At 42.5% G+C, this 20,923-nt stretch overlaps 1 protein-coding gene across 4 annotated transcripts; it reads left to right on the top strand.

Annotated features, from left to right (window-relative positions):
* Positions 1–6,328: 6,328 nt before the first annotated feature.
* Positions 6,329–20,114, top strand: macroh2a2 (macroH2A.2 histone). Of its 4 annotated transcripts, none has more exons than XM_020607585.1 (9): positions 6,329–6,603; positions 8,530–8,707; positions 9,899–10,005; positions 14,241–14,438; positions 16,942–17,052; positions 17,235–17,334; positions 17,426–17,515; positions 18,854–19,028; positions 19,698–20,114. In XM_020607585.1, the coding sequence occupies exons 2-9, from the start codon at positions 8,536–8,538 to the stop codon at positions 19,855–19,857; spliced, it is 1,113 nt and encodes a 370-aa protein (XP_020463241.1). In that variant the 5' UTR covers positions 6,329–6,603; positions 8,530–8,535; the 3' UTR covers positions 19,858–20,114. The 4 variants fall into 4 exon arrangements, with proteins under 4 accessions (XP_020463241.1, XP_020463239.1, XP_020463238.1 ...); XM_020607583.1 differs by having other exon boundaries at positions 6,331–6,603; positions 8,535–8,707; positions 19,692–20,114; XM_020607582.1 differs by having other exon boundaries at positions 6,332–6,603; positions 19,692–20,114.
* Positions 20,115–20,923: the final 809 nt, after the last annotated feature.

Genomic DNA, 20,923 nt, shown 5'->3' with positions numbered 1-20,923 from the left:
CAGCCGCATGTACAAAAGAACTGAGATTTAGTGTGCCATAAATGATAAGAACAAAAACTACAATTCTTAAGCCTTGCCAATGACTTCAAGGGTTATTATACCTACTGTAACAATACTAATTTGACAGATGGAACAAATGACAATCGATGAATATGCTGCTTCGAGGTTCTGAGGAAAAGGTTCATAAAAATAAAATGGTTCATTATTGACTGATCTCGACAAATTCATGACAATCCCCTTGTTTGTCATGTTTATACACAAGACATGTCATGGACGATCTGTCCTCCCGGTGACACTAGAGGAAAGGCAGTGAAGGTTCGCTTTCCGGAGAGGGTGTGCTCAAATATAATAAAAGAGTATTGTACTCAAGCAGACGTTCTGTTGCTTTAAAGAAAATTTACTCAAGTAAAAGTAAAATTCACAGTATTAACAGTTAAAATGTACACTGTTTGTGTGTAGGGGGAGAAATAATAGTAATAATAATAATATGTAATTAAATTAAAGAACATCCATATGTCCCCTACCAGGCGGCACCCACGCAGAGCCTCATCTCTACTGACTGGCACTGTGCAACCTGTGCATGTGACTGAGTAGAAGCTATACAGCTGCTTTTCTCAGTATAACCTTTCCAGAACTAACCTGCAAACAACTTATAAATAAACATTCCATGAAAACAACACCAGCAGCACCCATGGTGCACACCTCACTGTAGGTAGAAGTTCCCGAGTGGACGTGAACACCAGGAGGGACCAGAGCCACACCCAGCATGCACCTTTTGGACACAACTTTGTGTGTGTTTGATTTGTATGACAGTGTAATCACCAGGTGGTACAGTGACTAGGTAATGCTAAGCCTAACCATTAGAACTGCTCAAAGTGTGCCAGGCGGGCACAGAACTGATTGCTGCCCAAACAGTGCATGCAAGTTTTGACATCATACAATCATAGGCAACAACAAACTCATAAAATCCTGGCAGCTGCAGTTTTTGGATCCTGGTTGAGGTATGTGGGATGTGAGGATTCATTAAAGAACATCTGTACAGAGGTGAAGCCCTGACACTAAATATTGTATCTGACAAAGTACTGATTGAAAACGATGGTTCTTCTCTGCTCTCCCAGGGTATAGACCATAGCCTAATGCTTTGAATTTTAACTAGTTGTTCCAATGCAAACAAAAAGAAATAAACATGAGATACCAAAGACTTTGTGAATGCAACTATTTTCTGGGAGAAGTGGTGCCTTATCTGACAGAAATGTAGGGGTGCCCGTATGTTTGGCCATGGCTGTATAGCATAGCACCCAGACTGCCCCTCTGGCTCAGTCCAGTACAGTGGTACTCATATGGCACTGCGTTACACCTTCCTCAGTTAAAGGGCTCTTTATTGGATTTTCCTGTTTCTAGGGTACTTTACACAGCCCTGTCACATTGTCTTCTAATGAAAGGTCCAGACTGCGACACACTGAGACACTCTGAATCCTAATTTTTCCATAACTAAGAGAACGATTATAGAACTTTTCTCCTCGGTCTCTCTTGTGTGGACGCCTCAGAGGGCATGTTATCATGTTTGCTCTGCAGCACATCAGAGGGGACTTTCACTGTGTTTTTGTCACCATTCCCCTCACTCTGGCCCATTCTGCTACTGGAAAGCATCATATGCAATAAGCCATGACTTGTATGGCCAGGGGTGTAAATCCAAACCCAATGAAACAGCATTGAACCACTGCAAAACAGACACACACACACACACACACCTTCCTCCTCCTGCAGCAGAGCCTAGAGGACCCGATCTAGTCTTTCCAGCACTGTGCACAGGGTTTGTTTAGGCTGCCTTTTATATCCAGGTGTTTTCTCCATCTACAGTGCATGTGCGGGTCCACACAGTGGAGTGTCCATACCTCCTTAGCCAAGGGGCTCTGGGGCCTCCTCCCTCCCTCACGCATCCCTTAGAAGAGTACAGAGAGTGAGGCTGAAGAAGACATCTGCCAGGTGCCTCTGGAGGAGGACCACTCTCATCATTTTAAATTGGAACTTATTTTTAATGTTTTACTCAGTTTATAATAATATTGGTGTCATTTTTATAAGTCATTATTATTCTGTTATTAGTGTAACGAGCCATACTCAAAGTGCAGCTGTCCTCATTGTGAAGCGTCTCTTGACATCTATCACGAAAAGAAAAACAAAAATAAAATGAACATTTGGCTTTTTCCTTCATTTCGCTGACCCCACCACTGGTGAAACTCCCTCCTGTTCTTTTACAGCTTGATCCAAGCTGAGAGGCTCTAATGTTGTTGTGTTTCTATGCATTATATTTTTCAGCTCATTGTCAGTAGCAGTAATGTGTCATCCACCTTCTCCATTAACTTGCCATAAAATCTGTAAGTTAATCATTTCATTAGGTTTGACCAAGAAACTCCACTCCCTTCATTATATAAGCAGTATAACTCCCCAGGCCTAGTTTAGAATGATCCTGTGTTGTGTCGTCAGACACGGACACAATGCCCCGTGGCAGTGACTCTCAGCACATAGTAAGACGAATTCTGCCATCTACTGGTTTTGTCTTGGAATAGATCAAGAAGTCTTTTGAACATCACACCATTAAATGTGGTCACTTGTGATTTTATCACCTTGGAATTGTTTCAAAAATAAGATCAATTTAAATTTTAAAGACACAGAGACCATCTTACATACTTATCTTATCTCATGCCTATTTAACAGGCTGGTTTACAGACTGTACAGAACTCAGCTGTCAGGCTGCTGTCTAAGACATCTTCATGTGCACTCTGCTGTAGCCTCCAGACTCCTTGACAACCTCTGATTAAAAAAAAAAACTTTCCTGCAAATTTTATTTGCATGTTTAAAGGCTGAAGGGCCATAAAGAGAATATGTGAGACAGTGTTTCTCTGCAGAGCATTTACCCCCACAGGGCGTAGGAAAGCTGCCTCCATCCTCAAAGACCCCACCCACCCCCAGCACGGACTGTTCGCCTCCCTACCCTCTGGCCAAAGGTTCAGAAGTAAGTAAGTAAACTTTATTTATATAGCACTTTTCACAGACAGAATCACAAAGTGCTTCACAACATCACAGAATGGTAATAATAATAATGAACACAAATAATATACATAAAACCTAAAAGCAATTCAAATAACAGAATAAAAACAGTTCATAAAAATCTGTAAACCTAATCAATTAAAAAACTGTCTAAATAAATGTGTCTTCAGCTGCTTTTTAAAACCCTCAACAGATTCGGCCATACGTAAAGACAAGGGTAAAGCATTCCACAGTCTTGGAGCAACCACCTTAAAAGACAGGTCCCCCCGAGATTTAAAGCGAGTTTTTGGGACCAACAGAAGGGGCTGATTTGAGGAACGAAGAGTACGTTTGGGAGAATATGGAACCAACAAATCAGTAATATACCGGGGGACCTGCCCATGTAGTGCTCTAAATGTCAGCACTAAAATTTTAAAATCAACTCTGACCTTGACTGGTAGCCAGTGGAGTGAGTACAAAACCGGTGTGATATGAGCTGATCTAGAGGTTCCTGTGAGGAGCCTCGCAGCAGCATTCTGGACAATCTGAAGTCGGTTTAAAGTAGACTTATTACAACAAACAAAAAGAGAGTTGCAATAATCAATACATGAAGAAATAAACGCATGAACAATCATTTCAAGATCCGCCTTAGATAAAATCTTCCTTAATTTAGAGATATTTCTCAAATGATAAAAGCAATTCCTGACTAACTGTCTTATATGACAATCAAGAGACATCGCCTGGTCCAACACTAACAGGAGCAACAACAAGAGTTTCAGTCTTATCGGAGTTTATGTGAAGATAATTATTATTGAGCCAGTTCTTGATGGAAGACAGCCACTCTAATAATAATATTGCTAAAAAGTGAAACTCTGAATCATCAAAAGGACAGTAAATTTGAAGATCATCCGCATAAAAATGACATGACACATTCTTAAAACGCCGGATAATCTGACCTAGAGGAAAAATATATAATAAAAACAGGAGAGGAGTGTGAAGTGTAGGACCACTAGACTGAAAAACTCTTTCTTTCCCTCTGCCATCAGACTCCTAAACAGCTGAGGAGTTTATTACCAGGAAATACGTGATGTTACTTATTTATCTACTTTATATTTCATTTGTATTTTGTGACATTCATGTGGACGGCAAAGTAAGAATTTCATTGTACAGGGAAACATGTTTCCTAAATGTGCATGTGACAAATAAACACTTTGACCTTTGACCTTGACTTTCAGTTTTCTTTTAAACATGTTCAGTAATGTTCCTTGTTTTTCACAACATATACTGTACATGGCACTGATTTGCTGCCTTGTGTAGTTGAATCCTGAACCTTTAAATTAAAAAAACAGAGCAAAGACAGAGAGAGGGACAGGGAACACACAGCCCCATCTACATCCACAGGATGCCTGTGGAGAGAGATGGTGTTAGGGTGCGCTCGAACACAGAGTGAGCGAGCAGATAAAAAGCCCAGGTGGCTGGCTTCGGTGTAAGCAGTGAGGTTTATTTACAGTGAAGGTAGTGACATATATACAGGAGGAGTAATGAGGTAGATGACCGGGTGTCGATCAGCAGCAGCAGAAAACCAGTCAGTGGTATGGTGGATGATGATGTACCGGGCTGCGGACGCAGAGGTCACTCCTGGGCTGGTCGAGGTGGAGGTGATGATGGCTGTAGACAGAAGAGCAGGGATAAACTGGGTAAGGGAGACTGTGCATCGACCTGGGAGGCGGTGGCTGGTGGTGTAGATTAAATCCAGGGGGGTCCAGAGGAGAGGTCCGAAGAGGAAGAAGACACTAGAGACGGCAGGGCAGGATAACGACTAGGGTGCTAACAAGGACTAGAGAGAACAAAGACAATCTTAGCATAAACGTGATAAAACAACATAACAACCACTGGCCTGAAGATAGAGAAAGAACTGGCAGGGGAGTGACTGGTGAACAGTGTATAAGTATGGAGGAGACTAATGAGGTGCAGCTGGTGAGTAATCAGGGAAGAGGGGCAGGTGTGTTGAATCTCCATTTAATGATAATGTCATTTAATAATGTCAATTTGTAAATAACAACTGAATGCATGTATATTGCACACCCTCGTGTGCACATGGACACAGACGAGGGGCATGCACGTGTTCCTATTCATACTTCAGAATGATGGAGGGTCTGCTTTCTGTCCACCTGCCTGCACACAGCCACGCAATACTCTGATTCTTTACTTAAGTAAAGGTTGCAATACCACAGTGTATAGCTTAGTGTAGTTACAAGTAAAGTTAGGCATTCAAAAAGTTACTTAAGTAAAAGTACAAAAGTATTAACATCAAAACATATTTAAAGGCACATTTAACATTAATGTATATCATACGATGGATTATAATCACTGATACATTCATGTGTACATTATATTTAATGCTGCAGCTGGTAAAGGTGGAGCTAGTTGTAACCAGCTTATATGCCTATAATTTGAAATACTTTACTGGGTAGCTTGTGAAATTTCCACCAGAGATCAACAAAGTCTTGTGATTATACTGTATTTTTTAATTAATCTGATTTTAAAAAGTAACTAGTAACTAAAGTTATAAAATGTAGTGGAGTAAAAAGTACAATATTTGTCTCTAAAATGTAGTGATGTTAAAGTGTGAAGTAAAAGAAAATGAAAATATTCAAGTATAGATACGTCAAAATTGTAATCAAGTACAGTATTTGAGTAAATCTACTTAGTTACTCTCCACCAGTGAACGTAAGATACCCAGTAGTAAATGGATGTGGCTGTTGTCCCCTTCACAGCTCTATGAGCCTGTCAGGGCTGAATGGTAAATGGTCTTATACTTGTATAGCACCTTTCTACTCTTTTACAGCACACTCAAAGAGCTTTCACACTATTCACCCATTCACACACCCAAACACTCACGCATTCACACACCGGTGACATCACCGGGAGCATCTGGGGGTTCAGTGTCTTGCTCAAGGATGCAGTGATCTGATTGGCTGCTGTGATTTCTCCTCTGATGCATAAACAGGCTGCTGGGATTTTTCCGTCTGATTCCCTCCCCTCTTCAGTCTGCATGGAGACGGAGGACGGATCCTGGTTTTGGGATCATACAGGTTTCATTCACATTTTACACAGCCTTATAGTCAAATGGCCCACACACACACACACACACACACACACACACACACACAGGCCTTTCTGTGAGGTCATTTCAGGTCACCAGGCCTCCTATGATTTTTTATTAATAAAGAATGTGTTTATATTGTTATGCCTTTAAACACAATGCTGTCTTCGTTTCCATTCCAGCCGCATTCCCCCTCTTGCTGTCGAAGCCATGGTCAGGGGGCGTTTTCTCGGTATTTTCCCTGTGCTGAATTTTTACCCTTTGCAGCATCAGTAGCACAGAGCCAGCCTCCGACCAGGCTACGTTGCTCCTGCTTGCTCTGTGGGGTTTTTCTTTTTAAGACTGGAAAACAACATTAGGCACAAGGGCAGCAAATATACAGAGCCGAAGCAAAACGGGGGGAGTCGTCTGTCTTCCGTGCAGGAGCATCTCGAGCTGACGCTGAATCGCGAGAAAGGAGGAGAAAACAGGTAGAAACTTGGGGAGGGTTTGTCATTTTTCATGGCTCGGCGCATATCCGGATCGACGGGGACGTTACTTTCCACGTCTGATGTGACTCCACACATGCAGAGGATTGGAGGCTACATGAGAGCAGAGGGGCGGGAGGGGGCTGTTTCAACCAACGGCTCCGAGTAGTTATTGTAGCGGGATGTGTTGTGGGACGCCGGAGCCCCCGCGCACTGTCCGCTGGATCAGCAGCTTTAGCTGGCGGAGCTAACACAACCCCGTAGCTTTTGCTGACTTACATTGTTGTGGCCTTGTCAAGCCATTCTACGGTTTCTGTGACCTAGAAGTCCAGTGTAATGTGCGCGGGGGCTGCTGCCTTCACTGGTGCGTTATTCGGTACAGTAACGCCAGCTCGGTATGTGCGCACACGCACCATGTAGGCCCGGTGAGCTCCGGTGTCCGCCGGTGGAGACACGGAACCGACGCTCTCTGCAGCCGTGTACATGTAGGAGAGCTGGGGGGGGGGCTTTCACATTCACGTCCCCGGGCGACACATGCTCCATTCTGGCGCGCATGGTAGTGGTTGTGCACGGTAGTAAAACAGTAGTCTGTTTGTTTAGTGTGTAAACACGTTACAACCAAGGCCGTAGTCGTAATACACATGTAATGTATGAGCCTCCACTATAATAAAGTGTATTGTTGTTATTGTTGATATCAACAAAACGCGCACGGCCTATTCTGGAGAGCTCAGTCTACTGCGCGTGTGAGAAGACTGTCTGACATGGGAGGTGGGAAAATTCTTCATAAACAACATTTGCTCAATGTGTCCATGGTGAATGTACTGGGCAGGGGTGGGGGGGTGACTAACCATCTGGACTAAAACTGGGTGTTTGCTGTAGGGTCTCTGGGCTCAGTCTGTTTTTTTAAATACATGTTGTTTCTCCAGACTCTAAATTGCCCCCAGGAGTGTGTGTGTGTGTGTGTGTGTGTGTGTGTGTGTGTGTGTGTGTCAGCCCTGTGATGCACTGGCGACCTGTCCACGGTGGACCCCGCCTCCCACCCAGTGCCAGCTGGGATTGGCTCTGGCCCCCCATGACCCTGCTCAGGAATAAGTGTCTTAGGGAAAAACTGTTCACATGACACTGGACTATGTAAACAGCCCACCTGAGCCACAGGTAGTTCTAGTAACTGACCTGAAACAATCAGAAAATACCTTTTATGTTTCTGATTAACTGCCTTGTTTTGCTAACATGGCTCCCTCTCTTCATTCACTCTCTAGCTCGCTTGACCATTGCTCTGTCTCTTTCCCAGTGAAGTACATTTAGAACAGGAAGTGATATTTTGGGCACAAAGATTGAAAGAGCAGCTCTCTATTAGGACTCGGATCCCTTCGTTCCTACCGATGAGCCTTTGATTGTTCGCCAACATGACATCACTAATAGCTAAGACCTAAACCTTCCCTAAATCAAACAATTCCATCTGGACTTTTCACAAGGAAACGGTAAATGTATGTGTAAACAGATCTGGACGTCATATTATCTGACTACAATAAAACACTAAATAAAAAATATTTAACTTGCACCTTTTCAGACCCTTTGACCTTTTGCTCTGGTCTGAAAAACATGGCCGTTGTCTTGTCAGTTGTGTAACATCTGACATGTACAGTCTGAACAACTACAGCAACCTTTGGTTTGCTCCTATTTTAGTAGGAACAGCTTGAACACTGGCCCCAGTGTGTTGTGTGGATTATCCAGAGTAACAAGGAGCCTGTCTTTGGAAAGAGGTCTTCTTGATAGCACGGTACTGGAGTGGTGGACTGATAACACAGTTGTTTATTTAGCAGTACAGGAGACCTGACCCTACCAAGGTGCATTGATGTTTGTTTAAAAATCTGCTGTACTTAAAGGTTCTTTACGTTTTTCACTCACTGTGTTGTACTCTGTGTCCAGAGCAGAATGTCAGCCAGAGGAGGGAAGAAGAAGGCCATGAAGCTCTCGCGGTCGTCCAGGGCTGGCGTCATCTTCCCTGTGGGGAGGATGATGAGGTACCTGCGCAATGGCACGCACAAATACCGCATTGGCATGGGGGCGCCCGTCTACATGGCAGCTGTCATTGAGTACTTGGCAGGTAGGGTGTGAGGAGAAACTGGGTTCATATTCTATAACATCAGACCTTAAACTGGAAAGATTGGAAGTCAGTTTTAATTTTAAAACTAAACAGAGGATTTGAATGTGTGTGCTACATCCCAGCAAACATTTAGATGCTTCATGGATCAGTGTCCTCTGAAGCTGTCCCGTCATGGTTGAAAAATTGGTGCAAAATAAAAGTTGAACCAACATCTGCAGCATTACCAGGACACGAGTTCCACGTCTTTTCTGCTTCATAGTCACAAGCTACCCCTACCCCTAGGCCAGTACACTAGGCATGTTTTGGTTTTACAGCCCTGAGGCTACATACAGCGCTGATCTATGAGAACTGATGCTAAAAGCTTAAATATTCACCAAAATCTCAATTTTGTACATAAAAATAATAATAACACTGTTGTAATCAGCTAAGAAGAGTAGTATGTTTATACAGTGCTTACTGTGCTGATATATTTATTGTCACCAAGGCCAATTTAAAAATGTTCACATCTAGAATCTAAATGGTCTGTGACTCGGTTGCAGCATCTGAGCTTTTCAAGGAGTTTTGACGATTGATTGATTCTGCAAATTTGTGACGCACATCATAACTGCCAGTTGGTTGCAGTGAAGCTGGACGTGTTGCAAAAACAAATCTCTAGACCAGAGGTCGCCAGCCGTTATTACTCAGAGCTACTTTGAAAAAAGCTACTTGTTTTATATTAGGCTACCAGATATGTTTAATCACATATTGTATCAAAACATTCAATCTCCAGACAAAACCAGCTTTGTGTAGCCTGTTATGAAATATTAATATCCAACACATTTTGTATAACATCAGTCATCACATCAGACTGCCAAGCTCATACACACCTCCTTTCACATGTCACAACCTTATTTTATAGATTGCATGTACTGTTGGTGTTTTAAAAACATCTCATAATAAGTTTAGAAAAAACAGGCACTCATTTTTGAGATACAGATGCTATAAGGTATTGGCATCCGCCTGTGGCAGTGCAGTATTAGATTGTCAGATAAAGTCCTGAGACATCAGGATACACAGTCATAATGTCATCATGATGCCAACTAACGTGAACTTTTTTAAAACCTTTCCAATGTATCTGGAAAGTGAAACATAAATATGTTTAAGTACACGTATGTTTGATGGGTTTGCACATTGTGTTGTTTCTCCTCTAAGCTGAGATCTTGGAGTTGGCAGGAAACGCAGCACGAGACAACAAGAAAGGCAGAATAACACCCCGACACATCAAGCTGGCTGTGGCCAATGACGAGGAGCTCAACCAGGTAACACAGTGGTCTGCAGGTGACTGACCAAGATCTGTGTGTAGACCTTTCAGGTGAAGAATAGTCACAAGTGGGTGAACATATGCCACGTCTGGGGTGGCCAAGGCATAAATGACACCTCAGTTCCTCATGTTCCAAAGGAACCATGGGTCAGATATGTATGTGAATCTATTTACAATAGGTGGTGTTTTAAATGTACATGATATGGTTTAAGCTTGAGGATGGCAAAGGCCAAAATAGCAAACAAATAAGGTCTAACTATAGGAAATCAAAACAAAAAAGATATCTGCCCAAAAGGAACAAACAGCAAACTTACCTCGCTAAAATATCAAGAACAGGAGAAAACTGTTACAAAACAAAAAGGCAGCCTATCCCTACAAGCGCCCAGGGATTATATACACCTGTAGCGTCACATCAGTGTAGGACTGGTGGCGCTAAAGGTGAAGCAGGGCCGGCTGGAAAATGAGGAAATTGAGCTCTGCCATCCCTCCAGGCGTGGCCGTCTTCCCACTTTAAATATCCCACCATCAGCTCCAGATGGCCAATTGGTGTTGAGCTGGAACAGGTGGAAGCAATCCTCCATTGGCAACCTATTTATATTTGTGTACAATCACATACCAGCTGGCAGTCATCTCACACACACACTCACACCATGGGAGGAACGATTACACACAGCTAGGCAGAGCACACATAATATAATGACAGTTGTAACACCCCCTTTTCCAAGAATAGACATACCCCTATTATGTTTAATTCAAAAGGAAGCTTAGGAAGACCTAGATAGCCCGTCAGCGGTCACACTCTCTGGGCCCTTTTTATGCGAAATCGCTAGGTTAAAGTCCTGTAGGAGGAGGGACCACACTGCACAAGCTGCTGGTTCAAGGTGCATGCCTGAGAAATGAAAACTAAAGGATTATGGTATGAGGGTTGTGAAGTTGCACCAACATAGGCCTACACCTCAAAATTCTGTAAGATGAGGAGCAAAGTGAGCTCTTCTCTCTTTATTCTACTACAAGTGTGCTGTGATCGATGCCCTGATGATCCTCCTGAAGGAGAACAGCACCGGTGTGGTGTTGAGATCTGTTCACCCGTGAGGTTGTGTTTCCTTTAACTTGAACCCTAACCTCATCCTAACACCTAACCATGGGGGGTTATGGTTAGAAGCACAGTTTTAATGGGGGGGAAAGCATCTCTTATAATGAAGGGTGAAGTCAGGTGCAGCTAAGACAGGCCCTCCACATAACATTTTAGCAGCCTCAAGTGCAGCCTGGCAAGCAGGCGACAGGTAAAGCTTCTCAAGAAAATATCATCATGTACAAACAGAGCCAACACCTCAGACTTGGTGATAATGTGCTTTTGGAGTTGATCCCTACCCCACTTAACCAGCACTGTAGGCTCATGTTATTAAAAAGGAGGCACATCAGTGTCAAACTGGGTTCCAAAAGTTGCCTTTTCATGCTACAAGACAAAAGGACACTGTTCATTGTAGTTTATATAATACACAAGGTTTCTTGAAGTTGCAGGCAGTGTACAATGTTTTTCAGGGCTGAACCTGACTGAGAGTTTGTCAGTCGACTTGGACTCAGCTGTTTAGTGCGGGTATTCGACTATTTGTTCTTTTGTATGTATAGACTGTCAGAAAGTCAACTGGCCTGAATTTCACTGTTGATTTTGACCACATTAACATCAGTAATTAAATGCAAAAAAGTGACAGGAACATACTTCTGAACATTTAAAAATCAGTAAAATACAGCTGCATATGGAGCAAGGTTTAATTATAATACTGGAATAACGAGACAGGCAGCACATTTGTATTTCTGTTGAAACAATGCTCTTATAGGGAAGAGTTTTTTGTTCTGAAACATGGGTATAGTCTAGTTTAGCAACAAGCTTCTCTGGTCAGTTAACCACTAGTGCATGCTGTTAGGTTTGATACGTGCCAGCTTGCACTGCTAAAGAATATAAGAATATATATTCATGATTCCTCTTATTTATGTTCCTCATTGAAATGTTTCCTCAGCGCATTTGTTAACTTCCTAGTACCGTTCAGATGGATGCATGTCACAGAAACAGTCGGTAAATGGCTGTGCGTTACACTTAACGGGAGACGGGGAAACAAACCGGGTGCACCTGCAAAACCAACCACTTTGTCACCACCATTAAAGTCTTTTGTCTTGTGAAAGTAGACCATGATATTCACTTCTAATAAAGTACAAATCTCACATCTATGTAGCTTGTCCTAGTGGGTTTGTTGTCTTTTTCTCCTCGTTCTTGGCAGCAATTTGCTACATCCATGCATTGGACAGTGTTCACCATTGAAGTGTTCCCTCCCGACCACAGGGGGAAGTACTGAGCAAATTGCGGCTTGGCACTAAATGAGGGGAAGAAGGTGACAAACTACACTAGGGGGCTGGGGCTACCTTCTATTCACTAGTTGCACAAGGTGACGTATTTCTACTTCTACTTTCTTCAGTGTGGTTGTACACTTCCATTCCCAAGACACAAGTGAGAGGAAATGAAGTTTGGAAGATGGCTAGCATTTTGTTTTAAACAAGATGCCCAGAAGACCTACTGAAGATTACCATCAGCAGTGTACATAGGTTGGTACAAGTGGCAAGCTCAGCCCGAGGAGCAAAAGGGACAAAGGGTTCAAGATGTATATGTAGTTATGTTAGACTTCATTTTATAAAAGTAGCTTCCTCGAATGACATGTTATTCAAACTCGTACATAACAATCTGCCAGGTGCAATGCTATTCCCAAATCCTTATGAGCCAGCCTAGTGTGAAAAACATATGTCCTCATCTGACCCTGCCAAGATCAATGTATGTCGAAATGGTTTTGCAGCTGTAGCACTTCCAGCTAGTGTTGGAGCTCCCTAATCTTCCAATGCAAGGCTTCATTGTCATTGGCCATCTCACCTGCTGTCACAGGAGTCACACAGTCATGATCATCATAATCATGACCAGGTGCCGCTGTTTCCATCTCAGAGTCAGAATCCAGGACATGGCTCTCTGGCCTTGGCCAACACTCCCAAACATTAGCTCATTCCAGGAGGAGAGAACCGGAATACTCCCTTTTTTTGTAGTCTCCTCAGTTCCCCAGCAGTCACTATGAAGTCTCCCGACTGAACATGTGTACTGCACACACACACACACGAGTGTTTTTGTAGGACTGAAGTTGTCTTGGTTAGCTGTAGAACCCTTGATGCAGTACTGATGGGAAGGAGTGAAAATTTGTTTCTGAGGTATAGCGTGACAACACAACTATGTAATCCCGACTTTCTCACCCACTGGAACCCTGATCGCCTCTCTTTAATCTGGAACCCAGCTACTGGCTAGCGCTTTGTGTCGATGTAAAGAAACTCAGACCAGAGATACTCATCTGCACAGTCATATCCCGGAAGTTGATAGAGGCCATCACAGGCTTGATGCGTCAGTCGACGGGTCTGGTGAATCTGACTAGTCGATGTTCATGGGGCAGCCCTACGTTTTCACTGCTTGTATCATTTTGAGATACAAGCAGTGGAAAATTATTAGTGTTTGTTTAACTGGATCTAATCCAATTAAAAGCCAAATTTTAGATGAAACTTTTTAATTGCCAAAATTACCACCAGTAATTAAAAACAAAACAAAAGCAGTGGTGACTCTAAGGTGCTCATTGTTGTGAATGGTTGTCTCTGAGTGTCAGCCCTGTGATGGATAATGGAAAATAATGAGCTCTATAAGTACACACGTAAAAGCTGCGTAACCAGAATCTGATAGAACTATTTGGCTCTTTAGCTGCTAAACACATCACAGTGTTCACCAGCTAATCTAAAGTGTGTGTGTCTGCTGGGCAGGTAGTGTACAGTGTACTGAAGACGGGGGGTTAACGGCATTCTGATGAATGCAATGGTGCATCCATAAGAAATGATGTTTGGGTTTGAATACCCATAATTATGTAATTAGTGTTATATTAGTAACAAGCTACTGTCCTAATGTGCCTGAAAGTATTGTCCTTTCTATATGATTGTATGCAAAGTGATGGCTGCTGGGTGTCGCAGCTGCAGAAGGCGTGAAGTATCCAAAAGCTGCTGGGAGCAACCACAGCCCTTTGACATGTGCTTGCACAGGACAAGTCACGGTTTCTTAAAGAGAAGAACATTGTTGTGAACAAAGAATGCGTGGTATTGTGCTGTATGTTGTATGACAGTACATAATCAGACTTTTCATTGCTGAAATGTTTTGTCCATCAGCTGCTGCGGGGAGTGATCATATCAAATGGAGGGGTTCTGCCTCGGATCCACCCAGAGCTGCTCTCCAAGAAGAGGGGAGGCCGGGTGAAAGTGGACAGCCAGGCATCCACCCTCGAGAAGCAGGGGGAGCGCTCGAAGAGCAAGAAACCCATGAAATCCTTAAAGAAGGTTAAAGGCAAACCAGGGCGTAAGCCAAAGGTCAGTCAGCTCAACAGAACAGAGAGAACGGATCAATAAGGCCTCATTATGCTGCACAGGAAATGCTGGTCAGATTGTTGAATGCTGTCTGAAAGCACCTTTCCACCAGTGGAATCAGACGGTGGCAGCTGTTAAGTTTCCCTTTACTTTCTGACACCCGTGCTCACTTTATGTAGTGATTGGCCAATCGAACCAACTGTAGGATCAGTGTGGAGGCTGAAGTCTGTGCTGCTGCTGAATTCACTTCATTATACCAAGAGCTGCTCTTATTGTTGCTCTTATTTAGCCTAGCCTCATAGTTATAGTAGGGGTGGACAGAAAAACATAAACACCTGTCAGTACAACACTACAACAGCCGCACAAACTAGATCCTGCGAAGCCCATTCTGATAGCAAACAGTTTTAGTTGGATCACAAAAGGCATTTTGACAGCAGGTGACCACAGTAGAAGCAGGACAATACCTTTGTAACTTGTGTATTCTGTGATTGCAGTGGAATTCTCATCAGTCATCACAATTATGGAACATACAAGTTGGTCAGGTATTGTGTGTTACATCAACAGCAGGAAAAACATCTCTCTCTGTAACCACATGTAAAATGTCCAGTGCTAAAACACTGAGGTCACCAACTCGATATCTTGAATTCATGCCGCTCTGAATGTAAACCCTGTTATGAATACAAATCTTAGTGACTCATGGGCATCACTGGAACACTTTCTATAACGGTGGAGTTTTGGTACCGGAACCAAACTGATATGTCTTTTCATACCAGAATTTTGGAAATGTTTTTAAAAGTCTTGACAGAATCATCTGTAGCCATGGTGCATTTGTTAGCTTTTGCTGCAGCTTTCAACCACTTCCCATGGCAGAGCTATAGGCAAGACCGCTTTAAATCCAAGCCCCAGCAGTTCAGACATCCAGAATTCTTTTTAAACTCTGAAGGCCATGTGGTATGGATGAAGTGGACCTTGAGCTAAGATTATTTTGTTAAGCTGTTACATTCAGGGTCATAGTTAGCTGTTAGCTGTCATTTAACAAAATACAGTAAAACCTTGGTGTGCGAGTAACCTGGTCTGTGAGTGTTTTGCAAGATGAGCAAAATTTTTTTGTAAATTTTAACTTGATAAATGAGTGAGGTCTTGCGATACGAGTAGTACGTACGCTTTGTCTGCCAAGCATCATGACACAACTGAGCCAATGGTTCTCGCGCCTCACTCATATAGTCAACATCTGTACTGCAACAATGGCCCCGATGAAGAAAAGATAAAGGTCGAAAAGAAAGGTGGTAAGAAAAAGGAGATGATTATGGTGGAAGTTAAAAAGGAAATTATCGAGAAGCATGAATGAGGTATGTGAGTGGCCGACATCTCAAGATTTATAAGGGAGATGTGTAAAATGTGGGAAATGGTGCAAAATTTTGTGGAAAAGCACCACCTGAATAAGGCTGTAGCAGTATGAACGATAAATCTGTTTAACGACAATGCAATGCCATATTTCTGCCAAATCCTCAAAAGGAGGCAAAAGCAAGTAGGTTCCTTGTTAAAGTAGCACAAAAAGAAAAAGATTTCAGTGAGCCAACAGAGAGCAGATAGCTCCTCTCTCTCGTCTCCTTCACCCAGCCACGATTCTTTTCAAAGGTAAAGTGCAGGTTAATTTGTTTTATTTTTACTTTATACTGTATTTTGTATTACTGTAATCATTTTTATATGAATGGTTGTGGAAGGAATCATCTGAGTTTCCATTATTTCTTATGGGGAACTTTGCTTTGATATACGAGTGCTTTGGATTATGAGCACATTGCCAGAACGAATTATACTCGCAATCCAAGATTCCACTGTACAGGTATGTGTATGTAAACTGTTGTATGTATATGTTAACTGAAGCCCGGACAGTCCTGATCCCGCCAAACAATACCCTCCCCTTCTCCCTCTCCCCTCTTCGCCGTCTTCCATACGCCAACAAGAGTCTTCAATAAAGGTAAAGGTGATATTAAATGTTCATTTATCCATTTCATTAGTCATTTATATTTATTTCTCATTGTTTTCTGTATGTAAAAATATATCTATAAAATGTATTTTTGTTAATATTGTTGGGTGTCTGGAACGGATTAATTGGATTTACATTATTTCTGATGGGAAATATTGCTTCAGTTTTCGTACGATTCGGTTTTCATTGGACTTTTTCGAATGGATTAATCACGAAAACCGAGGTTCCACGGTGCCTGCAATCCAAAGTTTTAGTGTATGCCATGGTGCCCAGTGTGTCTGGGTGAAATCAATATGGCCAAAATTATAATAAAGCTAAAAAGTTTAGACTCAGGACATCTCAGAATGACATAAGAAACCCAACAAGCTAACCAACTTTGGATGCCACCTTTTGATTGTTGACACTTACTGATGCTAAGTTTCAGTTGATTTGATAGGCAGCTTTATCGTTGACCTGTGTAAGCTGTGAATCCTGTTGCAGGGTGAGTGGGGTTTACCTGCTCTGTTTTCTGTCCGTCAGGCAAAGAACACAGACAACAACAAAGAGTCTGTACCAAACTCCACAGCTGAAGATGGCCTTGGAGATGGGTTCACCATCCTGTCGGCAAAGAGCCTGTTCCTCGGACAGAAGGTACGAGCCGGCCATTTTCACACATGAACCTAGGACAGTATCTGCAGAACCAGATCCATGTAGCACACAGCAGGAGGCAGACTGTGGGGGTCCTCCAAGTGACAACAGGTTTAAGTGTCTGGTTACTGTGATTTTTGGTAAAAGACCCACCAACACACGAGTTTGTCTTTGTGAATCCACAGCTTTCACTGACAGAGAGTGAAATCAGTAAAATTGGAACCATCAAAGTGGAAGGGATAATTAACCCAACAAATGCTGAGATGGACCTCAAAGACGGAGTGGGTGAGAAAGACATGTTCATGTGCGATAAGATTTCAGCCTTCATATTACCCGCTTGGTGCCGTGCTCACCTGCTGCTGTGTTCTGTTTTGAGGCAACGCCCTGGAGAAGGCAGGAGGCCGAGAGTTCCTGGATGGCGTTAAGGAGCTGCGCAAAGCACAGGGGCCATTGGAAGTGGCATCAGGTACAGGCTGTCCCAGGACAGAACCCTTACACGTGGGAAACTGTGTCAGCTGTGCTGTCAGAGCTTTTGTGTTTTACTGAAGAGCTGTACAGTTATTGTGAGGCCTCCAAGCAAACTCTGTTCCACTGGGGTTAGAGGGAGTGAAGTGTGCTGACCTGTGGCTGTGCTCAGGCAGCATGAACTAGCCTGCACTAGTGACTTTAGAGCAGCAAGAAGAGACACGTCCTGCCTGAGCTGCAGTTAGTACAGATGGTAACTGTGCCATCACCCACCTCAGTAGGCGGACGTTGTACACATCACACCGACTTGGTGAACAGAGTATTCAATCCACAGAAATATTTCTTTATATTATTTTAAATAGTATTTTAGTTAGAGATGCACCAATTACAATTTTCATCATGTTTCTGATTTTCAAAAGTTTTGTCTGACCCGCCGATTCTGATTTTCTTTCTGTACTGTCATTCACAGCACACAGACTTTGTTCTAACTTTTTTAAATGATAAACTTGTAATAAAAATAAAACACTGTGTTAAGGTTTGACATTTCTGAAGTGCAGTATTTGTACTTCTAATATAGACAGGTACAACAGGAGAATGTCTGTTACATCAATCCTACTGAGCTCACAGTTCTTTCTGAAGTGTGTGTAGTTTGTATTTGCTGTGTTTGACCACAGGTTACACTGTACAAGTACATGTATTTCATGTGTACCCTCACTGTGTACCATTTGTTGTTGTTGTTTGGACATAGTTTCCCTTGTCCAAGGGGTTTCTGTAGCTCCTCTGTGCTCTGTTTGTACACCAAGTGCTTCCGGTGTGAGACTGAACACACTCCCAGTACAGACATGAGCGTGACACTTTTGGTCTGTGCCACTGCCATGTGACCTGTCATGCCTCTAAATCTGATAGAGGAAACAAAAACATTTGATTCAAGTTCATTCATTTTGTTCATTCTGAAGACTTGTAATGGACACTGATGCTGTTTGTAAATGGCACCTGGTGACTGTGTGATTAAGAAAATAAGAAAACAGATCGAAGCTAAGACAAACACCCTGTTCTTTCACAGACACTCCCTCCTACATACATACCAAAACTAAAACAACAGACTTAGTTCTCCAAGGATCCTTTAAACCTTTGGGTGAACAGTAGTTCCATTCATTCAACAGTTCTGACACTGTTAAAAACAAACAGTCTGAAAGGATGATAGGGACTTGAGGGCCTAAGTTAGTAAAGAAGGAATTAAATAGGACAAAATATGGTTCCTGGTCTCATGAGACCTGCGGCATGTGCGTGTAAGGACTTGACTGTAAACCTCAGGTGTTTGTGTCTTTGCATCCTGCAGTGGCAGTGAGCCAGGCCAGTGGAATGGCAGCCCGCTTCATCATCCACTGTAACGTCCCTCAGTGGGGCTCAGACAAGTGTGAGGACCAGCTAGAGAAGACCGTGAAAAACTGCCTCTCAGCAGCAGAGGAGAAGAAACTCAAGTCTGTGGCTTTCCCTTCACTTCCTGCTGGACGGTGAGTTCCACTCGGACACGCCGCTCACCTCAGACCTTCTGTGTGTCAGTAGAGCTGCTTGTCTGTTTGCCCACTCAGAATTGGCAAAACAGGTCACTAGACTCATTCATTCATTTTCTAACCCTAACTGTCGGTGTAATGTCTGAATAGATTGCTGCTGCGACTGTAGGCAAAACCAAACTGTTTAACCCAGACTTAACTTTTGCCTGTAACATGACACTATGTTGGTTCAAGTTTCTGGCAGTATACCATGTTTCCACTCTTCATCTTATGACTCTCATAGTAGAAGATGAAATAATACCGCCTTGAATACTGTCATTACTGCTATGTGGTACTGTGGCATCTGCTAAGCTATCTCAATCTCAGATTTCTTACTCCAGCTGAACACCTGATGCCCACTGACCCTTCCAAACAGAAAAGAAGCTAATGTAAAGATCAGGCTGAATGAAATGGCAGTTCAGCTAAACCCGACTGTGTGCATGGTCTCAGAGAGACTTGTATCACTAGTAGGCCAGCTGCTGAAACGTTCCATGTTTTGGTGACTTTAAATAGACTTTCATTTGTAAAACAGCCCCATGCATCTGTGAGAATTATTAGTATTGTAACAGCAATGATGGTGTGATGATTGTGTAAATGCTTTAACAGCCTGAATCTCTGTCACAGAAACAGATTCCCAAAGCAAACGGCTGCCCAGCTCATCCTCAAGGCTATCTCCAACCATTTTGTGTCATCCACCAGCTCGTCTCTGAAAAACATTTACTTTGTGCTGTTCGACAGTGAGAGTATTGGAATATACCTTCAGGAAATGGCCAAGCTGGATGCCAAGTGAGGATTCTTGTTAAAAGGCTGTGGTTTTCTAAGTGTTGTCTGTTGCTGTAGATAGGTGACATAACAGTAGGGGGTCTGGTTCTGTCTCACTTAAAGAGAAAACACAAATATTTGTGAGTGGAGTGCTGTTCATATTTACAGTATGTTCCTGTCCCTTCAACAGACTGCTTTCTTTATGGGTTAGATAGTTTAAATTCACAGTTTGCCATTATGGTTCCTTGTTTCAGTGATGTTTTTAAATTCATTTACATGCACAAATATAACGGTTCCTCCCGTGGCCTCTGTAGTTTCTGATACAGTTAGTTTACTTAATAAAAACTGTGGTTCTCTCTCATTCTGCTTTGAAATAAAACCCAGATGTTTTACACCAGAGGTCTGTTCAGACTTTCAACACCTTTATCTCATTTTTAACAGTGTTGTTTTTAAAGTGGTACATTTTACACATTAGTGAACGTGTTAACACACAGTGTAGAATGTCAGGTAGACGTCATCGATTATATCATGAGAACTCAGTCTTGTAACCAAACAGCTGGACACTGTACTTACATGTCACCCAGTGTTAGTGAGGTTTTTTTTAAGTTTAGCTTTTTTTAACAGCGAATCACCAAGAGATGGACAGGAAACAGAGTGGGGGAGACCTGCCACAAACATCACTGGTCATATTGATCTGTCAACGTTGTCCACGTAATGTGTGCTGCAACCACTCGGCTGTGGGTGACCCACTGAGCTTTAATAGTTTTTCTCTGGCACAGGAAAAATAAGATGCAGAAGCTTCCAGAAAATATTCAAGCCCCTTCACTTTTTGCACAATTTGATTTTAAATGGCTAAAACGGTCATCTTTGCCCACTGGTCTATGCTCAGGATCCTATAGTAAAGTGAAACCCCGGGTTTAGAAACGTTTGCAAATTTATAAAATCAAAAACCAAAATATCTTTTTTTACCGCAAGTACATAAGACCATAAGATATGGTTTGTATTTAAGGGGATGAAGAAAAAAAAAAAAAAAAACTAACGCCACAATGAGCACGTTTTTTACATTATATTTATTCATAGTAAAAAGTACATTA

The sequence above is a fragment of the Monopterus albus genome, unplaced genomic scaffold (assembly GCF_001952655.1).
Source record: "Monopterus albus unplaced genomic scaffold, M_albus_1.0 scaffold87.1, whole genome shotgun sequence".
Lineage (NCBI taxonomy): Eukaryota > Metazoa > Chordata > Actinopteri > Synbranchiformes > Synbranchidae > Monopterus > Monopterus albus.
The sequence above is the reverse complement of the archived record's forward strand: the minus strand, read 5'-3'. Positions and strand labels throughout refer to the sequence as shown.